Source organism: Protomyctophum bolini (assembly GCF_963924005.1).
Source record: "Protomyctophum bolini genome assembly, chromosome: 4".
Classification (NCBI taxonomy): domain Eukaryota; kingdom Metazoa; phylum Chordata; class Actinopteri; order Myctophiformes; family Myctophidae; genus Protomyctophum; species Protomyctophum bolini.
Genome location: NC_137865.1, coordinates 24,277,482 through 24,303,150, shown reverse-complemented (window position 1 = coordinate 24,303,150; position 25,669 = coordinate 24,277,482). Strand labels below are relative to the sequence as shown.

General features: G+C 42.6%; 1 protein-coding gene across 3 annotated transcripts in view; it reads right to left on the bottom strand.

Moving 5' to 3' along the window:
* The window catches only part of trim44 (tripartite motif containing 44), a 466,525-nt gene that overhangs the window by 387,264 nt on the left and 53,592 nt on the right, over positions 1-25,669 (bottom strand). The window contains exon 6 of one of the 3 annotated variants that reach the window (XR_013963955.1): positions 19,267-20,595. Coding sequence is in view for 1 of the 3 variants with exons in the window: in XM_080761881.1 (XP_080618007.1) it covers positions 20,511-20,595 (85 nt within the window). In the remaining 2 variants the exon portion in view is untranslated. Of the gene's footprint in view, positions 1-18,776; positions 20,596-25,669 lie in introns of those variants that run through there. The other 2 variants (XR_013963956.1, XM_080761881.1) reach the window with 2 other exon arrangements.

Genomic DNA, 25,669 nt, shown 5'->3' with positions numbered 1-25,669 from the left:
AATACAGGTTGATTATAAACAATCTATTATAATATAATTGCCCAATGCCAAGCCCTATATCATGGTATCCAGACCCTTTTCTTCCCTCTATCCTGCATCTACCCTCTTCTATCCCTCTGCCTCTTCACGACTCCTCTCCTCAGCCCCCATATCCACAGGCTGAGTCATTACGCATGTTCATTTAAGCCATTAAGTTTGATTGCCAATCAAGGCAAGGTTTTAATTTATTTGCGATAAGAACAGAAAATAAAGACATTAATTCATGCTATATTGGCCTCACTCCATGTTATGTACAAGTATTGCGCACATGACCAGTTAGAACCTCACTCTACACTTTTAGCTCAGAGAAGAGGTTCTGTGTCAGGATATTCTTGCATCGGTAGAACACCTTTTTCGACCCCTGTCTAACAAATGTACGTGCCTGTCCTAAGTTTATCATCTTTAGCTTGCCAGAAATACCTTTACCTTTTGGAAACGATACTGCGAAAAGGGTTTTCGCCACTGTTTTGGTTTCGTTCTACCGATGCAGGGATATCCTGACACGGAACCACTTCTCGGAGCTAAAAGCGTAGAGTGAGGTTCCAAACGGGGCTACCAATTAGTCAAAGTATGAAAGGAGAGCGAGAGAGTGACTGAGATTGAGAGAGAAACTGGAAAAGAAAGGGAGAGAGAGAGAGAGAGAGAGAGAGAGAGAGAGAGAGAAATCTGATCAGAGGAGTGTATGATGGATGGAGGCCAGCATGTTAAGAGCCACCAGTGCTCCCAGCAGGTTTGGCCTGTTTTTACACCAATCAACGTGGCTTAGAGTTGGCCTACACTCGCACCCGCAGGCTGCTGGAGTTTAGTGGACCACCGAATGAATGCACTGCAGGTGCTTTCTCGCGGGCCAAAGTGGGCCACTTGTTCCCTAATTCCCTGCCACGGCCTGCATACTGTAGCTCTCCTGCATTTTCACAGGCCCACTCAGTACTCAGGGCTATATTTGTATTAGATTGAAAAAGACCCGGAGCTGCTGGAGGGTAACATCGAGAATAACCTTGAGAATATTACAGCTGCTCTCCATGTCTAAGAGAGAAGCAAAATAATATGCATGCTGCCAAGTGAGTGATGCGTCTGAGTTATTGAAACGTGAATTAGAGTAGATCGAGCTGCAGACAGCATTTGTGAACAAAGTAAGCGTGTGTGTGTGTGTGTGTGTGTGTGTGTGTGTGTGTGTGCGCGTGTGTGCGTGCGTGCGTGGGGGGGTACTTATGAATTCAACAGCGGTGAGTGAAGCCTGATATATACTTACTGTAGTTGCGTGTGGATGTCACACACCAAAAATACCAGATACAAATCACGCATGCACCACAATGAGTCATGCTGCCATCTTGACGCATTGCGTGCTTGTAGATCTGCTATTTGTGGCGCACGATACCCACGTGTAACTAAGTCTAGGTCAGGCTAGAGAAGGCTCAAGGCGGGGTGAGAGGGGCGCAGAAAAGGAAGCAGGAAGCATGTAGTAGAAGGAGTAGTTAGCATTAGGGACACAAAAACAGCGTTTTGTGCAAGTGGCCACAAGGTGAGGAATAAAGGCAGGAGGGGACAAAGTGAGGCAACGAACGAAACGGGAGCACTACAGCCATCCAGAATGTCCCTGCATGCCGAGAATTGAGACAGATTAGTTTTGCCTGGGCCGTGGTAACGGCTAAGAAGCCGGAGGCGGTTGGCCGTGTGGATTGGAAGTCAGGGTTGAAGGGGCAACAGTCAGGTGACGTGTCACCGGGGTCTCCCAGGCCTCAGAATAATGAGCACTACCGCCACAGGGTTAGAACTCACGCTTGGCTGCCCCCGAATCTGATTGGAGCAGAGAGAGTGGAGGAGAAGGATAGAGGAGAGGAGAGGGGGGGGGGAGCTTGTTTGGGAGCTGGGCCTTTGATCAGCAAAGTGAAGAATTACCAGCTCATTACCCATGGCTGCTGGGTCCAGGCCACTGCAAACCAAAACAGGTAATGGTACGGAGGGACGGTATAGTCAAAAAGGTGAAGCCCTGTCCCCCCCCCCCTCTCTCTCTCTCTCTCTCTCTCTCTCTCACATGCACAGTCAGAGGAAGAGACAAATAAATGAGTTTGTGTCCATGACATGGGCAGCCCCTCATTAGAGGCAATAGTGTGGAGCTAGCTGTGATACGCACGCACGCACGCAAGCACTACGGCTAATGAAAGTTACAGGTATGGTGTGTATGATATGAAGTGTGAGATTAATGACAAGGGCTTTTGGAGAGAAATGAGACTGACTCCAGTCACTTTAGACTAGAGCACTGCAGAGGGCAGGTGTGTGTGTGTGTGTGTGTGTGTGTGTGTGTGTGTGTGTGTGTGTGTGTGTGTGTGTGTCGTGTGTGGTCGAGATCATGGATTTCACAATACCACGCCAGACTTGCCGGTATGTCATTGCCATCCCTAGTTCCTGCTTACTGATACATGTGTCCCTAGCGATGACATCAGGGAACAACAGTTTTCTACCTCTGGTCTGCTTTGAGGCAGGATTCCAGAGAAGAAGGGTATAGAGAAGATGGGCTATTATCCCTAAACTAATTTGCCATTTTTACTATTTAAAAAAACCTTTTAAAATTGTTCAAATAGCCGATCTACAAGCTCACAATGTCTCGATGTAGATCGGCTAGTTTAAAAAAAAAAAAATGTTTTTCAAAATAGTAAAAAATGGCAAATACGTTTAGGGATAAGTGCGTCGCAAGATGGAGCCCATAACCTCATGATCAGCTCTGCAGCAGTAGCCGGAAAACTGTGTTCTTCTGGATCGGACTAGTGAAGAAACACAGGGAAGGTTTCCGTATATTAGACAAGTCCATGGGTGGCTCTTTCAAGAGAGATTTTGCGCTCTCATTAGAAGGCGGGTGTAAGTGCCACGTTTCTCTAATTTCTTTGAAAGTGTCCATGTCTCGGAGCCATAGAGTAGAATCGGCTCGACGGTCGTCCTAAATATTTTTTACTTTGAACCTCGAGTTAAGCTGGGATGACCAGATCTTAGTGTTGGTAAGTGTTTTGAAAACGTGTTGGATTTGCATTGTTGGATGCAATTGTTGGATTGTTGGATTTTGTTGGATTTGCATATATTTACGTATTCAGTTTTTATCTCGTTGAGATAAACACAGTTCTTGACAGTCTCCTTCGACTGAAGGAGAGGGTCACTCACGAGAGCAGCATTCAAAAGCTGCCATCAGAGCAGCAATTTAACATGGTTGTATGTATAGCATTTAGAGCAGCAGCGCAGTGCTTGACCGTTCTGTTTGGCGCCACAGCTCTCCACGTCAACTACTGTGCTATAAGCAGACCCCAATCAAGTTATTGAAACTGACATAGTTAATATATACTAGTATAAACCTAGATTGAAAAAGGGTCAAAGGGACCACCGACATACGCAGCAAGCTGCCAACTCACGCTCTGATTGGCCTAGCGACGCGCTGACATACGCACGCAGCGCCCTGATTGGCCGAGGGTGTTAACGACATACGCAGGCGAAAACAGTACTAGCGCACGCACTGCTCGCGCAAGTAACAAGTAACAAATGTTAAATTGGCTGCTAAATGTTAATTGAGTGCTCTGAGGGCAGCCTTTGAATGCTGCTCTCAGGGCAGCTTAAATGCTATATACAACCATGTTAATTTGCTGCTCTGAGGGCAGCTCAGAACACATTCTAAAAGTCACATCTGTGAAAGGCGTATGGCTTTTGTTCATCGTTAATCCAATTAACACAATGTTTGCACAGGAATGTTTTTGGATGTACCATTTAAGACCAGTATAATTTGTTGTACGACAAGTAGCGAATATAGACAATTGAATAACAAAACACATATTGTGTTCAGTATGGCTTTACATAATCTAAATAGCCTATGTCTTAACACAAGTATAAAATAAGTGGCTGTTTACATCCCCTTATACAATATGGAAAGACGAGCTTTGAAGAAGATAGAACAACCAGAGAGAGAAAGAGAGAGAGAGAATGAGTCATCTTTGATCATGTTTCATGGGCCAACAAACAGCTCCTTCCTTGTAAATGTCGGCCGGGGGCAATGGGAGCTGGCCTGGCTCTTTGTTTCCCTGTGGATAATTTAATTGAGAAAGTGTCATTAAGTACCATCGCCTGCGGAGACTGACCTTTCATCATAAGAACAATTAAGATGACCGGGCGATTGTTTAATCAGAAGGGTGTTTTATTATTATTATCTCTATGGCGAGCCATACATCATTGTTAAAGTCGAAAAGTATCCATCTCACCGTTACCACCGGTGCATTGAGCTGGATACATACTGTAGGAGGAACACGAGCATTCCCATGGGTCAAGGGCTGTAATAGGCCTAAAACATAATCTCACTGGCCTTCAAACAAGACAGGAAGTGAATGCCGAATGTGGAGGAGATCCTGGGCTTTTCACAGTACAATGAGAGCGGGCCTCTGCTTCTTGTCAAGTTGGAATAAATGCTTCTTCGGTAATGAGCTGCTTCTATCTTCCCTCGGTTCTCTGTCAGGGTTATAAGAACGTCTACATGCGTATCGCTGCCATCCATCTCTTCGCTCGCCATCTGCCACCCTAGACCCTGTGCAGCAAGAGAATGTGCCGAATTGAATTGATTAGATCCATTGTCAGAGTCTCACCTTTGGAGATGGTGACTGCTTTTAGAAAGCACTAGATGTATATAGAGGGTGTGTGTGTGTGTGTGTGTGTGTGCAGTGTGTGTGTGTGTGTGTGTGTGTACTTTTGAGAGAGAGACTGAGCGAAAGGAAGAGAGAGAGGGAGAGAGACTCAGACAGAAAGAGAGAATTTGTGTGTGCAGCTATTTATATACAGTACATGGCTGGTAAAATCCAGTCTTAATTTAATTTAACTCTGAAAGGTTCCGATTTGAATTTACACTGTTGTGTACGTGCATGTGTGCACGGATGTGTGTTGTTGTCGTGTGTGTGTGTGTGTGTGTGTGTGTGTGTGTAGGGGGGGTGTTTAGTATTCTGCCCTTAGGTAGAGACATGATGTCAGTCTGAAACAGTGGAGGTTGTCTTGGGACAGCTCTGGTTCTCACCTCATGCTCTCTTCCAGTGCGCTGTTCGACCCTGCACCGTAATCAGAGGGGAGCTAAAAGTGGAACACATTCATCTCATTCCACAAGCTGCCAACGTTAATGGATATTTATTTACCTCCTTTTGGACAGGCACTGTAAGCACAAAAAGAACTTCAACGTCCTAAGTCAAAGAATCTCCTCTGATGATTGCAAACATACATACGTTTGTATTCAGTGTCTGTCTTTTATTTTATCATTTTCCTCAGATCTGATATCTCAAAGCTTACCGCAATTATAGCTTTTCTCATTTCTGTATTCCTAGGGGACCAGCCATCACTGATAAGGGAATCGAAAGACTAATTTGTATTTTGACGCATAACTGTATCTCTCCTTAGAAATTAACTTTTTTTTGTGTGCACTTTTCCAGTTGAAAATGTGTTTATCAAACACAGGATAAGATTTTGTGCAAGTGTGTTGTCTTGGTGATGAATGGTGGGACGTCTTGGTGTCATCCTGCGTCGTCTTGGTGATGAACGGTGGTGAATGGTGGACGCTGGGTTTAGGTTGTAATTTGGGACGCATCATCAGTAGTTCGGTAGTTGCCTGTTGGTGGTTGGATGCTGGTGGTGGTAGGGAGTTGGTGTCAGTGGTTTGTCCTCCAGGGTGGACGCAAGGACTTTTAGCACGCTGTGAGAATGTGCCTGAGGGTGGCTGGCATGGAACACACACCGGGTCTTCACCGAACCACTGGTGAAGGTTAACTGGAAGGATGTTGTATGTAGCTCTGATGGTAAAGCTCAACTGCCTCGCTTCCATGGCCCACACGTTATTACGCAGCAGATCCGGAGAAAATTGTTATTTTGGCCTGCCGCTTTTTGGCACATGTTGTTGCCCTCATCGGCGTGTTGCCCGTGCAGTGCGTATTGTGTGTAGTGACGGCACTGCTCTTCCTGCAAAAAAGAAACCAACCCCATTAGAATACACCTGCTTCCATTCTTTCTAAAGAGGACAGATACAATCACAAACAGAATGAAATCACTCACCCAGACTATTGCCACTTAAACCATACATACTGCATTGTTTGGGGTCCCCCAAGGGTTTATACTTGGTCTGCTCCTATTATCCCTATAAATACCAAATCTCTTCACAGAAATGAGCTGATCTGCTACAGTAGCTCCATCTGCATTTCTTTGCCAAATGTTTGCCTATAATGACATGCCCATAATAGGGACGCTGAGGGTTCATGTGGTTAAGCGAGTCATAATGTCTGTCTGGTCCCTGGAGAATCATTCCATCTCTCTACTCACCTCCTTATTTCTTCTAATTGATATATCTTTCCACTTCACGCTGAGGAGGAACAGATGTCTCCTGCAAAGTGCCCTGCCTACAAATGTGTTGCGCTGCAATTTCTTTCCGAAACTCCAACGTTTGTAGCATTCTGTTCCATTAGCATCGTTACCATGAGAAACGGCTGGCTCTCCATGCACACGGGGCGTGATGGAGTGTTTAGTGGCGCTGTGGACTAGGGGAGGGCGGCTCGCTCTTCTCCCTGCTTGCTGAGCAGAGGTCATTAGCACGCTTCCCATCCTCGCAGGTGGGACGGCCTCTGTGTGTGGGAAGCATATTTACACAGCAGCAGCAGAGAGATGTGACTTCTGCTGATGTAAAGGAGAAAGAGTTTACAGATTACAGTATCTGTCGATGACATTGAAATTGAAATGCGCGAGTAGTAGTAAGAGAAAAGAAGCTAAAACCCTTCACAACAGTACCAGATTTCTCGACTGCGTGGGCATGAGTTTGAGTCATGCGCCGATGACAGGGTTTCTGGACGTTTAAAATAATCTCATTCTGAAATCTGTGTTTACTGAGATGAAGGAAAGGGAACCAAAAGGACTTATCAGGACAAAGTTTTTGTCTGCAAGTATATTGCACAAGTACCTGCACAAAACCATGGAGACTAGGGATACATTCTTCCACAGTGCATCCTGCTTGACCAGATATTCCAACAAACTGGTGGAAAATAACAAAGTACAGAACTTAAGTACAGTCCTTTAATTATTTCAAAATACATATAATAATTGTACTTTTACTCCACTACATCTCAGAGTCAAATATTTTACTTTTTACTTTACAATTATTAGAAAACTTTAGTTACTTTGTAGATTTAAATTATTATTACCAGTAAGATGCCCTGAGGGCGAGAAGTGACCTTTCTTTATGCAATACCGAATCTGGTCTGTTGCCCAAACTTTGAGAGCCATGTTAACAAACTTGTACAGGCATATGGAGAGTCGGTTGTCCAGAGCAACAGATCCGACCGCTATGCCCCTGCATACATGGACCGACTTAACTCAACGCAGGCATTGCCAAGGACTCATGGGAGTTTCGAAGCGTTCAGATATGATATAGACAGACGGACACAGCACACAGGTTTGTGTCTTTCCATCATGATCATCATAGACATCCTCAAATCCAATAAATGTAGTGTTTGATTTGTCAGACAAGAGAAGTAATGGTGTAACTCGGAGCATAAAGCGTTTGATTTGTCAGACAAGAGAAGTATTGGTTAAACTCAGAGCATGAACCTGAATCTGTGGAGCAGCGCATTCGCTAACCTTAACGCATGTTCGCCAACCTTAATCCGGTCATTTTCCACATGTCAGACTATTGGCGGGTCGGTAAAGCTTATGGAACCCGGATCCGATAAGCCAGTGATACTCAACCTCAGGCCCGCGGGCCACATCAGGCCCGCGGGACCATTATGACTGGCCCACCAATGAAAATCAAAAAAAAAGAAGAAAAAGAAATCTGGAAAATGAAATAAAAATAAATAAATCTGAATGAAGTAATACTATTAGAGTTGTACTATTACTCGGAAATTGCGGAAATTGTAATTGCGGAAATTGCGGAAATGGTGGAAATTGAAATTGCGGAAATGCGGAAATTGCGGAAATTGCGAAAATGGAAATTGCGGAAATGGTAATTGCGGAAATTGCGGAAATTGCTCTTCACTTATAGCTATCTATTTTCAGGTAGATTGTTTTATTTTACTCAGTCAGCCATATCACTACTCATTTTTTTTCATGAAAAAGGTCATAGCTGGGTAATCTATTTTCAGGCAAATTGTGTTTATTGTATTTTATTTTACTCAGCCATAACAATTTATTTTCTGTTAACCAACTTGCTGGCTGGCAGGCAGGCAGACAGCTACTCATACAGGCAGACAGACAGACAGCTACTCATGGAGAATTGGACAGGCAGGCAGTCAGACAGCTGCTCATAGACAGGCAGACAGACAGCTACTCATGGAGAATTGGACAGGCAGGCAGACAGCTACTCATGGACAATTGGACAGGCAGGAAGGCAGACAGCTACTCATAGACAGACAGACAGCTACTCATGGACAATTGGACAGGCAGGAAGGCAGACAGCTACGTACTCATAGACAGACAGACAGCTACTCATAGACAATTGGGCAGGCAGGCAGACAGCTATTCATAGACAGACAGACAGCTACTCATGGACAATTGGACAGGCAGGAAGGCAGACAGCTACTCATAGACAAGCAGACAGACAGACAGCTACTCATGGACAATTAGGCAGGCAGGCAGGCAGGCAGGCAGACAGCTACTCAGACAGGCAGACAGACATGTAGCTACTCATGGACAATTGGACAGGCAGGCAGGCAGACAGACAGCTACTCATAGACAGGCAGGCAGACAGCTACTCATAGACAGGCAGACAGTAAGACAGCTACTCATTGACAGACAGACAAATAACTACTCATGGACAGACAGACAGGCAGGCAGGCAGGCAGGCAGGCAAAGAGCTACTCATGTTATGTTATTATGTTATTATAACAGCTACTCATGTTATGTGCAATAATTTGTGCAGTTATGGAAACAGCTCTTTGTGTTTATGCAAGAAAAGGTAACACATTTATTTATTTACATATTGTGTGCATGCACATTGTACTTTGATACATTTTGCGAAAATAAAGCAATTGAAAGAGAGAAGTTATCAAGTATCATTAATGTCGTAATTTTATCTACTGGCCCCTGGCCCCTTGCCATTTTTGTAATGTGGCCCACAGGTAAATCTATTTGAGTATCCCTGCGATAAGCCATGATGGGCCCATTTTCACACCCAGAGTGCAAAATGCAATTTGACAAAACAGCAAAAAGAGACCAAACTGACTCATTGTCAAAACAACTTCAACATCCGCCTGTCCTAATTGTTCTCTGAACCACTTATCTTTTCCCCCCACAGCTTCCGAAGCAGCTCCTCAAGAAGCTAATTGTGTAAATTGGACCTCATTCAGTTCATTTCACTGTTGTGTGTGCTGTTCTCACTCCATGGTTCATTGAACAGATGGCCTTCCGTCTGAGCTTTTATTTCCTGCATCTTTAAGCTAAATCCAACGCCACTGATGTGGAAAGAATTAAAAACCCTACTGCTATTCAGTGTGATTGCTGAGTGGTCAACCTGTCTCTACACAAAATGCTTATGATTTACTTTGAAAACCGTTCAATTGTTGAAAACAATGCAAACATATCATTGATACAAAGTGGGGGCTGTCAAGCATTGAGCAAGCAGGAATCACTTCTTAATACACTCAGTGGAACTATTTCATACGAGTTAACAAATTAATTAAAAAAAAAAAGAAGTTACAAGCGAGGTAGAAGGCCCCAAAGAATCCAGAGTACAGACTACTCCAGCTAAATCATCTCCAATTTCCGATCCTTGTATCTCGCAAAGGCCTTGGGCTCGGCTGCGGTGACAGACCCCAAGGAGAGATCCCAGAGTAGCGGCAACCGAGAAATTCTGACTGCAATAGCAATAGCTAAAGTCTCAGCTATTCTGAGCTCATTCTCGTTAAGACAGAGATTTATGGGATTGAGAAAAACTTGCTGGCGTGACTGATACATTGAGAAGAGAGATAGCAATGCTGAAAGCGGAAAATAACTCTGCTATGGATAAGCTGAGGGCCTGAATTAAATCTCAACATGAAAAAAATAAAGGGCCTGGCCCTGGAGGAATTAATAACAAACACCTCAGATACTGTTGCGGAATTAGAAACTCTTTCTGTGTGGAACAGCTTTTAGAAAAGTCCTTAGACCTAGAAGGACATTCAAGGAGACAGAATCTGAGAATCGCTGGGGTGAAAGAGGGTGTGAACATGGGAAGAAAACCAGGGACTTTGGTTGCTGTAAGTACTACAACTGGATATTAATGAGGTGGCAACCAACAGGAATCTAACATTTCAAAGACAGCCGAGAAATGTTGGTAGGACCAGCTTTTATCCCAGTCTGCTTCAAGACAAACCTAGGATCACATTTTGACTTTTATACTTAGCCAAGCTTCGAGTGACGCACACGAAAACCAAGAAGGCCTTTATTTGATCTAGAGAGAATTATGATGAATTTCTGTTCTGTTCTTTGACTATATAGAAGTGTAGAATATATAGAATTTGTATGTCTCTAAATGTTTTGATTAATTGAACATGGTGGACCCTCTTGTAAACAAGTGTAATGCTTAATTGGGTTGTCCACTCACAGTTAACAGTCTTTGTATCGAGTTTGTGCTTGAAATGTACTGTAATTCTGCAAACTGTTAATAAATATTTCAATCAATCAAACCTCTTTGGACTAGGAGGGAATCTTTGTTTTCCCACAAATACACTCATACATTGGAGGATCTATACGTGCAAAAAAAGAAACAAGATAATGAATCAATAAGATGGACACTTATCAATGTGACATAAAGAGACACTCAGTTTCATGTATAGACATACAAGTTCACAAAAACACACAAACACATGCTCTATGTCCTTAGAGGGATATCAATAATGATGGGGATACTGGTTAATGAGATGGGTAATGAGTGAAGAGAGAAATATGATAGATACATATTACAAACATTTATAACGATACAACCCTGGTTTAATTTACCCGTGCTTTTCCATCTCAGCAGACAACGAAGCATCCATCTAATGCAAGGTTGACTACATCAGAGCTAAATTGGAGGCCTAGAGCCACAGCCTCCCTCCCCAGAGCAATTACTATTGCTGGCTCACACGAAGCCCTCTGTCACTGGAGCAATTAACAAGCTCCTGAGGAGCTTGGGCGATCAGAAAAGGACAAGCCACATACACAGCATGAGTGATGAGAGGGGTGAGGGATGAGGGACGGCGATGGAGGCAAAAACAAAACAAGGACCATGGCAGAATGGCAAGTTTACGTGAACGTAAACTTGTGTCACATTATGCTGTTGTAATGCTTCAATTTCCCCTCTGGGATTAATAAAGTATATCTCATCTCATCCCAGCCACTCAAAAAAAAGAAAGAAAGAGCGAGATAGTGTGTGTGTGTTTATACTTAATCGTAGAGTGCACTGCACACCAACCAAAAATGACTTTAAAGTGAGTGCACAGTCATACAACAAAGTGTAAATTAGGCTGGACAGAGCGAAAGGGACAGTTGTTTGTCAATGTGGATTCATGGTGTGGTGCAACCTCACACAAGACCAGTAGGATGAGTTACTTGGTCGGGATGCTTGCTCATTTCATTCACGATCACAATCCACTATCAGCTGCATGGGAAACCAAACATTCCAACACTTTTTCCACTGCACAAACTCATAATGCTCTCAACCTCCAGTATACTCTGCACGTGACCAACATTACTGCTTTGATCTCCCCGAGCCCCAGCATGAACCATGGGACCAGGGTCATCTCTCTACCTCAGGCCTTAGCCTCTAGTCTGTCCACCTTATCACCTTATGCAGCACCTCCTTCCCATTCCACAATCCACACAGCAGCAGCTCCACTCACCTAACCTGATGAGGCGATAGGGGGCACAGATCGACCCCCACAATGGCGTGGTTAACTTGGGTGCAGTGATGGAGGCTGTCAGAGAGAGTGCGAGATGGATTCTCCTCCAGCCCCCTCGTCTCCGCCCGGTCATTGTTCAGGAGCCGGGGCTGCCAGACAGCTGTCTGTACCTGTCAGCCCTGACAGATGCCTGCTGTCAGTCAGGGTGGGACGGCCCGCAGCCACCAGCCTCCACTAGCTGGCCTGGATCATAGAGGAGCCATAGGCTTGACAAGTCTCCACCATCACATACAGTTTCAACACACTGCACCAATTACCCACCAATAGTATAACACATTTCCTGCGGATCACGACATTTCTGACTTAATTGATAAAGAGATCTTTCCCTGCAGATCACGTCATTCCCGACTTTTGTTTTCATTGTTTAATTCGCTGTTTTTGATTTGACTTTTAAGAGATACAGTGTTTCCCAACCTGTATGCTTAGTATGCTGTGTGAGTTACTCAAGTGTGCCGTCAGATTAATCGAAAGAAAGTAACCCATCCCACGACAACAAAGATACTGCAGTCCATTGTTGCATCGTTGCCATCAGTGATCAGTGATCTCGCCTGTACTCGCCTGGGTGACATCAGAGTATTTGGAGCAATGGTCTGGAACTTGTGTCAATGCATGCACCGATGACCAGGCGATAGGGAACTCCAAAATATTAATAAAAATAACAAAACATCCTGCTCAAGTGGAGTTAGGTTTTTGTCTACGCGGTTTTTAATACTTTTCATTGGTTCAATATATTTTTAACCAACACAGACGTAAAGGGTGTTCAATAGCACTGATTTATGAAAAAAAAAGATGGCTAAACCGAGTGGAGTTAGCTGGTTTGACAGAGTTTGAGGATCCAATGGAGTTAGGAGGTTTTCACCGAAGCAATTTTAATACTATTAAATATTATTTAACCAACACACAGATGTGTTCAACAGCATTGATTTATGCAAAAAAAATCTGAGTTAGATGGTTTCTTCCAGACAGCAACGATATGTTATTTACAATATGTACTGTTCATGAATATGCGGTGTACCATCTAAATAAAGAAAAAGAAAGAAAAGGTACTACTCTATTTGAGTGTGTGCTGTCCGACATGCCATGACCCCTCCCTTTTTCACTGCACACACACACACACACCAATAGTCCGCCACCCCAATAGTCTGACGTTACTGGTCGCCCAGTATTCATAAGATCCACACACACACACACACACACACACACACACACACACACACACACACACACACACACACACACACACACACACACACACACACACACACACACACACACACACACACACACACACACCTGGCCACTAGGGACATGTGGCCACCTGCACAAACTGGCCACCTGGACGAGTGTGCACCTGGACAACTCGGCAACTACAGACATGTGGGCACCTGTACGGCTGGGCACCTGAACAACTAGGCACCTGGACCAGTGGGCATCTGGACAACTATCCACCTGGATGAGTGGCCACCTGGACCAGTGGGCATCTGGACAACTATCCACCTGGATGAGTGGCCACCTGGACCAGTGGGCATCTGGACAACTATCCACCTGGATGAGTGGCCACCTGGACCAGTGGGCATCTGGACAACTATCCACCTGGATGACGTGGCGCTAGAGCTAGTTACTGTAATGGACAGACTGTGCTAGCCTAACTGTGTTCACTCCAGGGTTGAATGCCGATGAAATACATGTCTAGGATTTGTCAGGAGAATATTTCTTCACAAAGAGCCTCATCACGAGCCAGCAGAGGCATATATTGTGATAGCTCAAGGCGCAATAAATAGTATGATACAATTACAATTTACAATTTAGCAGATGCTGTAAATCCAGAGCGATTTACAGTAAGCAAGAACAACAAACATGGTAATACATCAAATACATGAAAGATAGTCATCAACACTCATACGTAAGCTTAAGAACCTCACAGTGGAATATCTATCTAATGAAACTTTAAGTGTATACACTATAGAGTGTTACGTCTACATAAAGTGCTATTTAAGTTACATAAGTTGAGCTATATGCATATATGCCTGTAGGAGGTCGAGGTTAGGGCAAGTACTACTGCGAGTGCTATGGACTAAGATGGAGTCTGAAGTTTTCAGACTAATGATATACTAAGCAAACTTTGGAAGGCAGTCATAGCCAATTGGAATGGAATCTGGACAATCTGAATCAAGAAAGAGTTTCGAGCTTCCCTGTATTTTTTTCATTATCCCTTTGTGACTCCAGCACCTCACTTAGGTTTTTTCAGCAGATGAGCAGGAGTTTGTAGGATTTGTAGGAGTAGTAGAAAAGATTTTTTAAAGAAAAAAACGCAAATATTAATTCAACAATTACAAAGAAAAATTATGCTGCCAATATACTGTACATAGCAACAAGAACTCCAAAAGGGGTTCCTGTCCCGAAGGGGTAAAATACCAAAAGGGGTTCCCACCCAGAATGGGTTAAGTGTCTTGTTTAGGGACACCTTCACACATTGACAGTGGCGTGCACAGATAGACACTAGGGGGTGCTAGAGCACCACCTGCCCTTGCCCTCTGGACAGCAATGTGCCCTTTTGAAGAAAAAACAAAACAAAAAAACATTTATTTGTGTACAGTGTACAGTATGTGGCCCATGGTGACATTGATCAATTCCTAATTTAAAAAAGCTTCTAATATATTAATTATGCCCCAAAATCTATAAATCTCACTATTAAGGCAACCACCCGCTGCACAAGGTGCCCTTTTTTCACTTGAGCACCGGCCCCTCTAAATGTCTGTGCACACCACTGCACATTGCTGCAGCCAGAAATCAAACCTGGCATCTTCTGCTTCACAGCAGGGCTCTCTACCATTCAGCTAGGAATGGGTAGAGGAAACTATCAGCTTCACATTTTTTGGCAGTCAGACAAAACAGATTGGGAGAGTTAATTTAACCATGCCTCCATGAGAGAGTAAAAACGCAAAATGGACCCAAATAATGAAGAAAAAAATGGATTTTCCTGACAGATAATTCATCTAGAGATAGTCTATTAATTCCAATGTAATGGAATTAATAGACTATCTCTAGATTAATTATCCCTTCCATTTATATCCTGTCAATGACACAATTTGTTGTTGTATGACATTGAGTAATCTCAATGAGTAACATTGAGTAATCTCAATGTAATACACCCCATAATCTTTTTTTTTAAAGATTTGTTTTGGCTTTTTGACTTTGTTGATAGTTGCAAGTAAAGATAGACAGGACAGAGGGAGAGAGAGAGAAGGGGAGAGACACGCAGCAACGGTCATCATGAACGGGATTCGAACAAACGACTCGCTGTCAGGCCAGAGCCTATATTATGTGGCATGCACCTGGACCACTAGGCCAGCAGGCACCCCAACACATCAATGTAAAACAACCTTTTTTTTAACGTTTCATATAACCATGTACCCCATCTGACCCGCTTGTATATTATGTATACATCTCACTCTACTCAGGGATAATTTTATATCTGACCTGTAGAATTTCACCCATCTTTATAAATGGGACAATCAAGTCATTATTACTTACCATTATTACGTTTTACTATTAACCACTAGTCCTCTAGTATACATCTAAGATTAATAGTAACACCTTTAAACCACAACTACTACCGTAACTAAATACAAACACATTTCATGTCACTAATGTTGTGGTCAACATCAACATGAGTGACATTTTCATATTGCAATACACCTCTAGTGACTAACACAGGTTGGATACTTTAAATGTATATATTGTGTGCACTTGCATGCATGCAGCTATACATCAATTTAATTAAGGAAGCAGTATAACGGCATAGCAAGAGTGGGGGTTTCATTCGGTCAAAAGGCAGTCCGGTTTCAACGCCTAGTCATTATCCTGTCATCTGTGCTGCAGATTGTGTCCAAGGCGATCAGAGAAATAATAACAAACCAGAGGCAATACATCTGTTGTCTGGAGAGGAAGTGGAGAAGCAAAGCTTGTCTGATCTCATTTAGCCAGTGAGACCACAAGGTTCCCTTTCTTTCCCCCGCACACCCGATTACACCTGCTCTCTCAGGTTCCACTTCATTCATAGAGCTTGTTTGCCTATGCATGCACATACAAGAATGCATGCACACAAGTGAACACAAACAGAGCCATAAGGCCTCCTCTGCCTGATGGGCACAAGAGCCAATATGTGCATTTGTATTGACAGGAATTAATTGCTTCGTGGGTTGTGGGATTGAATTAGTTACGTGACATGTTTTCTAGTGGCACTGCGGCTTTGATTGCTGTATTTAATAGACCCCATTTCTCTCTGCAGCGATTTTAAAAGACAGTTGGTGTCTGTGGTTTCACAGCACTGGGTCCAGTCCACCACCTACATTCCCACTATGACGAGCCTTGATGAGTCTGTTTATTGATATACTGGAAATAAGAAATAAATTGGATTTATTTATTAGAACTGACCACATAGCTTGTCGATGCGTGTCCTGAGGGCTTGTACATCGTATATGTCGTTTGTGTGTAGACAAAAGTTCAGGGCCCCCCTGCGCTGTGCGATGCGAAATTGGGGTATTTTGGAGTACCCAGCCCCCCCAAAAGAGAGGCAGGCAGACAGACAGACTAGTCGCTGAATTAATGCAGCCACTAGTAGCCAGTAGTGCACTAATGCAGTTTTACAGCACAATATTTCACAATGTGCTCTATAAAATCACAGTAAAGAGATGAGCAATACAAGAGTACAGCCACTAATAGTGCACTAAGTCAGTTCCACAGCTACCCCACAACACAGCAGGCACTGTCTGCAGTGCAGACAGCAGATCACAATGTTTTAACCATAATACTAGATATATAAAAACTAAACATAAATAATCTCTTTACAATAATACTTTACAATTTCTGTGCTGCAGCCCACCCTAGTCCAACGGTAGCTCCGGCTCTGTGTGGTGCATGCATACTGTGAAACTTGGTACTTTCAAAGAGACCTTTGTTTCCTTAGATTGCATGTTTCCATGAATTTCAATATTTCTTTGCACAAAGAAACGGTCTTTAATATTCATCTCTTCCCTTTGCCTCAACACACGCACAGGTTGTCAGCTGACAAGTCTGAGCTACCTTAGTGCTGGGGATCGATGACTCTTCCAGTAAGTCATTAAGTGCAGTTATTTATATGAGGAGAAACTGGACAGAGAATGGGAATCCACACACACACACACACACACACACACACACACACACACACACACACACACACACACACACACACACACACACACACACACACACACACACACACACACACACACACACACACACACACACACACACACACACACACACACACACACACACACACACACACACACACACACACACACACACACACACACACAGCCATGCCCACTGGCTAAATGAGTTTCCCCAATCAGTCAATAACGCAGTGCCGAGAAGGCAGTACTGCTGAGACAGCATCCACGCTCCGATAGAACATCTCAGCTAAGGTTGAAAGCAGGTGTGAAAGCCCATGTGCGCGCTGCGTGCCGTGACGCTGAGAGGGAACGAGATGGAAGAATTGATGGAACAAAGCATGAGGGTGGAGGATGGAGGGGGTGTGTGAGCCAAAGTGTTTTGATTGTTTCTGTGATGTGATAAAAGTAGGATCCGGCTCGTCTGAGATTGCATTTTAAGTGCAATATAAATGTGATTATAATGCATTATACATCCGACCTTTAAGTAAAGTGTTACCTGGCATTACGTGGTAATGCACTGTTCCACTGAGTTAATGCATTATGACCAGCAGTTATTATATTATTGTAAGTCGTTATGCATAATTATAAACATTTATAATAAGAGTTATAATGCACAATGCATCATAAATGTGGTTATAACGCATTATAGACCCGACCTTAACATAAGGTCGCTCCACCATTCCTGAATGCAGGTAAAGCGAGACCAAGGCCCTCATTTATCAACGTGACATTGGAGACTGCTGCAGCTGGAGAGTCAAGTCTCCCAACGTGGGTACTGTAATCTACAGCAGACAAACCCATGTTTTCCTGGAGTTATGTGCAATCTCCTCGTTTCGTCTCATTTAAGGCTAAACCCGACACGTCACTCGAATGCCAAATGTACCGAGCCAGCGCAAGTGGGGACTGCATCCTTCATCGAGACTTGGGAGATTGGAAACCCAAGTCCCGGTCCCAGGAACCGGACCCAGTCAGCTCACCACCACCAGTACCACACACGTTAATGTTTGGCAAGGTGAGCCGTGGAGACTTTGTTTGGTCGTATTGCAGTTTTTCATGTCGCAAAAATGACGGAGAGGCTTCATTTCATAGGGCGTGCCAGATTGATCACATCAACGCTACGACCAAAATTACGCAAGCTATTTACGATCACTTCATAAATGCCTTGCCGAAAGATGGAGTTTGCATGTTCTCCCCGTGTCCCATAGGGTAGGTACCCTCACAAAAAACATGCAGTAATACTGGTCTCTAAACTGCCTCGCCTTGGCCAGCCGGGGCGCCTGACGGAGGGGAAAGGAACTGGTTGGAATAACGTGTTCCTTCCACGCGCTACGTCCAACCAGGGAAACTTGGACACTTAGGCATGAAGGAAGCATGAGTTCAAGTCTGTTGCTCTACCCATGTCCCCCTTATATGGGGACTAGGTTGGCGGAGGGTGTGTAGAGCCCAGAATCACATTAGATAATTGACAGGGGTGAAAAATGGCCAGGTTTTCATCATAATAATTTCCGAGATGATCGATAGTCTCCCTGATAGTCTCCCAACGCCTGTTGGCTTGACAAACATTTATGTAGAATTATGTAGAAAAATAAGGGAAAAAAATACTAAATTGATGGCAAGTTGGCAACCATAACATAGGGCACTCTCTTTATTTGTTGATTTAATACAAATATAGAGAAAAATAAAAGAAATACATGAAGGAACTTAAGACAGTCCTCTCTACACACATCTATCACAGACGCCTACAGTAGAGACATGAGCTATTCACTGGAATTATTTGAAATAAACCAGAATCTACATTCCCCTCGTTGGTGTAGACTAGGGCTGCAACTATCGCTTTTTGTCTTAGCGATTACTCAAAGTGATGATATTTTTTAGATATATCAACAAATTCACGCAAAATAATTCCAACCAATGTTTAATATGGTCAATCTCAGTCTGATTAAACACATTTTTATACTTTGTTGCACGAAGGTCTCGTGCCAAAATAGCGAACGTAGCCTAAATAATAGTTCAATTCCCCTCCAAAAATCGGCTTTATAAAAAAAATATTTTTTTATAATTGGTTAAATCAATTACCGTAATTTCCGGACTATAAGCCGCACCTTTTTACCCATGATTTGAACCCTGCGGCTTATACAACGGTGCGGCTTATCTATGGATTTTTACAGCTAACGCAGAGCCATCTAAGGCTCTGAGCTAACGAAACGGCCACTAGGGGGCCACCTGCGGCTTATAGTCCGGTGCGGCTTGTATACGTACATATTTGGGATTTTCCCTAAATTTGGCTGGTGCGGCTTATATTCAGGTGCGCCTTATAGTCCGGAAATTACGGTAGTACAATTTACTGCTGCACCCCTACTGTACACGGCCCTTAGTGCAACTCAAGTGCGCTGCAACAGTGCTAAACATTATTATAGATAGCTTTTAATTTTGTATCTAGGAATTAAGTAAATAAATCGCAATAAAAAAAGGCACTAGCATGGAGGTACAGAAAAATCTAAAGTCGGCAGCAACGTGCCTTGACTGAAAGTCAAGCCTGTCTACGTCAATGTCCAACGTTTCTCTACATTACACAGAATGCTGACATTGCTGGAGTGCAAGTCAAATTACAGTTCGATTTTCACCTAGTATGGACTCACCATTATGCTCACCGATCAATGGGTGCGTTTGATGATGGATTGACAAGCAGATGCGCACACACGCACACGCACACACACACACACACACACAGGTGGGGAGAAAATTAAGCTGTACAACAAAAAGAGGATGTGAGGAGGAAATATCAAGAGACAAAATTATATAAGGGACACTTTTAAATTAACTTTTTTTTCTTTTTACAATCATGCTAAAGGCATTTTGACATTTCTTCCTCTGCGTGAAACGTCATGTCTGTGTGAATACGCGGACGTGAAGGCCTTTGTCATAATCATCCTACCCCGCCGTCTGCTGCAGGCTTTAACAGCCCAGTTCTGCCAAGAAGCCTGATTCTGATTGGCTGCGGAGAAATTGACCCTGATGGTATTTTACGGCGCAGAACTCGCGTTTCAATTAAAGAGAGAGAAAGAATAAAAGTTAGGAGCTAGTGGGGAATTAAAAAGTCTGAGAGCGTAAGATACGCAGCCATCCATATTTGTCACAGAAGTCTTCTTCAAGGTCACCTCTCTCCCGCAGATGTGAGGAGGGGAGGGAGAGAGAGGGAGGGAGAGAGAGGGAGGGAGGGAGGGAGAGAGACAGACACACACACACACACACACACACACACACACACATCATTTTGCTGTTAATCTATAAGGTGGGGAAGGCAGACACTGATGGCAGGTGGCTGTGGTCAGTGACTGGTCTGGTGTCAGGGGGCGTGGCCCATCGATGATCCAGGCTCATTGTCTTCATAATCCCGACGGTCCACAGGATCTCGTCTTGGCTGCGGCAGTCTGAAATAAAACATGAGTCCATATAAAAATATTTCTAATAGGGATGTTAATCGATAAAATCGCTATTAAGAAATTAGTCAATTAAACTCAACAGTTAATAATTAATCGTAATGAATTGAAAAGTCTGTGGTTCTATCATTGGGTGGTTTTCTGTGAATGTAACACTATCGGCGTGTGTGCGTAGCCGAGGAACGCACATACAAAGATGCCTTTGCCTGGCCCTGTATCGTCAATGGTCAAATAAACATTTGATTAAGGAATATAATATGCATTTTGTATTATTATTTTGTATCAGAAAAAAAATGTTGATTTTTATGTTAGACATTGAGGGAAATTAAGATTCGACGATATTTTTTTTTTTACAAAAACGCTGCTTATCAACTAACCGGTTAATCGATTGATAAGCTTATCAAAATCAAATAATGCATTAATCGATAATTCCCATCCCTATATTTCTACTAATAAACATGATTTCTTCTTTCTATCTTTTAGTCTTTCAATCTTTCACTATAAACCCACAAAGACACCTCGACACACATACAGTATGATATAATCAACACTTGCCAAATGTAATCAACACTTGCAAAAATGTAATCAGTTTCAATCAACGCGTGCCTTAAGCAGAAATCATCCATTCTGTTGGTTTTATATTAGCACTGCAGTGACAGAGATGAAGTGATTGCAGAAATTGCAGGGACCCGTCTGTAGCGATCTGAGCCAGTCTGATGGATTTCATTTCACTGGGGACAGTTTACACTAATCACAGCTCTAATTGGACAACCACGGTAAGGGTGACAGAGCACGGCTCCTCCCCAAGAGATCAGAGACTGTGAGAGACAGTCTCACTTGCTATTGCACAAGTTCTGTCAAATCACTCCCACTCACCCTTCCTTCCTTCCATACAGTAATTACAAAGTACTGTAGGAAAATGTGCCTCTGTTCACTGGACTCTAAATGTTCTGCATCTAAAGCAAATGTACAATAGGGAATGGTTTGCAAACATTCTGTACCCGAGGCACACCAACAGGCAAGTCAAAATCTCAAGGCACATCTGTAGTCATAGCAAAAAAGGCCAATCAACAAGTTGAACAAGTCAAGATTAGTGAACTACAGACGCACAGAAGTACAGGGATTTCACACATCTATAGTTAGATTGCAATAATACACACAATCTACTATGAATCACCCTAGTAGATTGGGTGAATACTAATGGTGGTTGTCACTAAATCCCAAGACACACCTGGACTTTCTTACTGCACATCATTGTGCCTCAGCACACCTCTTGAGAACTGCAGTAGGAACATAAATAATGTTATGAACTTCTAATGTAAAATCCTGAGTGTCAGTGTTCTTACACTCTTTTGGGTGTATATCTGTATTCCTATAATATTGACCGTTGTTTCCAAATGCGAAGGAGAAGTACGGTATAGGTCCTGCGTTGATGCGATAACAATACAGAGTTCCATGGGGAATGAATCGTCAAACAAGTGAAAATGTAATTGGGCTTGTACCCGGAGTGATTTTCTGCTTCAGAGCTGACAGCGTTATTGTATTACGAGGCTTGATGGAAAGTAAAACATCAGTGAGAACTGAACTACTGTATGAATCCACAGTCAGTCACTCGTATTGACTGTCAATGAAGCAGTTACTTACAATATACTGTAAACTGGTGTGAGATTACACATTTTATATTTTTGCAGTGAGGGTTGTTGGAAATATGGAACATATTTGTCTATAAAGGGATTATGGATAGGCATAATGCTAAAATGTATAATTTTCCAGACAAGCACATTGAAAGCTTAAACTCTGAACAATGTGTTATTATGAAGCACTGAAAAAATTGTTGCGCCTTCCTCTCTTTCTTTGTCCTTTTTTCAAACTTGACTACAGGAGCGGTGGTCTCAAAAACAGAGGAAAACTTTACAGAAAAAGACTCGCTCACTGTATAAAAAATGAAGGAAAACTCCTTACAGTATATACTGTAGACATACAGTATCCATACAGTATCCTATACTAGATGTCCATATGTCCACATGTAGTATAGGATACAGTATCCTATACTGTATGTCCATGTCCATACAGTATAGGATACAGTATCCTATACTGCATGTCATCATACGGTGAATACGATTTTCACACTATTGGAGCATATTCGTGTATCTGAAAACATTATAGGTTAGAAATAAGCCACGTAGTAGCACACAGACAGAGATCGACCGTTTGTCTCTCAGACACTGACTTGTAAACAAAGACAGAAGACACAGATATAGCTAACGACCCATAGCCTGAAGGGATGCAACGCTCTGATTGGCTCAGAAGCACAGAGGCTTCCGTTTCAGTCTGAAACCACAAAATAAAATGCCCAAAAAAGCCGTTTCACTCCCACTTTAAATGGTTAATAAATCTGTTTCAACTGCATCTGCTCCAGCATTTGGGACTTTTCTTTATTGTTCTGCTGCCCTCCATTCATTACAAACTAGTCCATATCTAGACATTATAATATATAATAGCAATGCTATGGGATCCAGACCATTACAAATAAAGCTGGTTTTAATGCTTCTGTTGCTCTCCATTAAAATAAAATAAAGGCTAATGTTTGTCTGGCACTGCCAAGATTGATGGCAATTGGATGGTTTTCACTGAAGGTACTTTGTTGTCTGAAACAATCATTACACTTGCCAACTATATGAACAGAGCCAATCCTATAATGTGACTTTTTAATACCATTTAATGTTTAAATCAGACACGTTCCATTAGTCGAGCATTCTCTCGTCTAAGTAATTTGTTAATGTTAAAGTGCTTATTAAGAAATACAACAAGAGATTTCACAAGAAGAATGGCTAGACGCCTGCACTGAAGTGCATAAAGTAACAAACTCTAATTATTAGAGAGAATATCAATGTAAAAATTGTAAGCAGATTTTTAAAGACTCCATTATTGACTGGTAGAGCAGGCACTACTCCTACAACTGAGTGCTGGCAGGAATGTGGTGAACAGATGGGTAATCATACGCCTATCTTTTGGACGTGTCCTAAGCTACAGCAATTCTGGAATAATGTTCAAAATGAGTGTTTGACAGGAAAAAGTTGTACCTCCTCCAGATACTGTTAACAGCGGCCAAAAAGACTATCACAATAAATTGGCTAAGAAAACAACCTCCAACCGACGAACAATGGCTGAATAAAGTAACAGAAATTAGAGACATGGAAGAAATTACTTATTTGGTGAGGCTACAAAATGAGCAATTTATTAAGAAATGGACGCCCTTCGCACGCTTCGAGATTTAACATTACAAATATGTATTTCTACAAAGAGATCATGAATGTTTAATGTGATATGATTGTACAATATGTGGGTAGATTGTGACAGTATTTATAAAAATATGTATGGTACGTTCTGTAACCCTACATACATATATATTTTTCAAATGTGTTACTTTCAATGTTGCTGCTGTCTCCTTGGGGAGACAATTTTGTACTGAGAACTGAATGATGCTATATGATGATATAAAATGTATTGTCTACCCCGGCAATGACAATAAGTGCTTATTATAAGTTACAACCAATCTAATTGTCAATCAAGGTAATGACCAATAAATTGCACATAAATGTTGATGTCCGTTAAGAGTTGCTTTCTGGTGCCTACATCTTTTTGATGCCATGGCATGAATTGATTTGCAGTAGTATTATAATATACACAGCGTTTGATTCGTAAAAAAATAAGCACACACTCAAAAACAAGTTATGTCTTAAACCCTATACCGGTACTTCTTTTAGCAACAAATACTGAAAATAACTGATCTAGCAAGCTCACAGTTAACATTACATTATAATAATAATGCCAGGGATCATGTGGTTAACACCCAGAGCGACATAAACAGAGGTCTCCGTCCTATCAAATAGTAACGCTCCACACTCAGGACGGAGATTAATAAAAGGACGGAACTTTATTGATATCATAACAGAGCGCATCGCTCCACAGACTGGGAGCGCCTGTTGGGCAACATTCCATGTCATTTCTGGTTGGGACGTCATCCAAAATGCCCCCCCCCCCCCCCCCCCCCCAACATTTTAGTGGATGAGACCGAAAATCTTAAAACATGGATAACTCTTGATCTAAATCAATCCTTCCAATTCTAATCAAAGATTATGTTTTTGACGGTCCATCGTGGTCCCGTCACTAATCACGTTAGAATTAATCATACCTCCCGTTGTTGTCGATCGCCTCAGGTGTTTTGGCTACATCTAGCTACTTCAGCTACATCCAAGCGCCAGGTGCATCTCGAATTGTGCTCCGTTGCTGCAAATCGCTGGGTGCTCTGATTTAATGGTCCTAAATAGCCCCGGGCGTTCAGGGTGTTAACATGCATTTCTTTAATTAAAGTCTACATTTCCCAAAGGAAATGCAAGGGCCACTTCACCCCTTTTGCAACCAGATCTTATTTTAATGATGTTTAGGACACAAGAAACACTTTCCTGGGGTTTTTATACTGTGTAATTTGTGTTTTTAGATATTTTTGTCATCTTCATGACCAGAATTTGTCATGGAAATGCGGTTTCACTTCCTTCCTGGACTACAAGTCACACCTCCACGCAGCCTCCACAAGGAGGGGTAGTGCACCAAAGCATTATGGTCATTGTAGGAATTCAGCAATCCCTAGTCAAACACACAGAATTTCTGACCATAGAGTGCAAATTTCAAATTGTGCTACTGTTATCTAATACAAATACAAATACTAATAATTCCCAGGAGGTCTGGAGACATCTTGGGCACAAATTGGGTTAAAATTGAGTGACTGCAAGTTCTTCCAGCGGTGAAATGTCCATTTAATTCCCACGACACAGAAGCAGGGATAAAACATATCCCCACAGCAATCAAAATGTATGACTACAGGGGGAGATATCAAAAGCAGATGCAACTCCAACCCTGCATATACAGTACGTTGTGAAGTTCAGCGACTTAAGACACATACAGTAAACATATATTCTACACTTCCATCTATTTCTGCTTCTGACACATGCTCCATCTTTCTATCCCCTTCCTTATCCCTCTTGCTCCCGTCATTCCTCTTTCC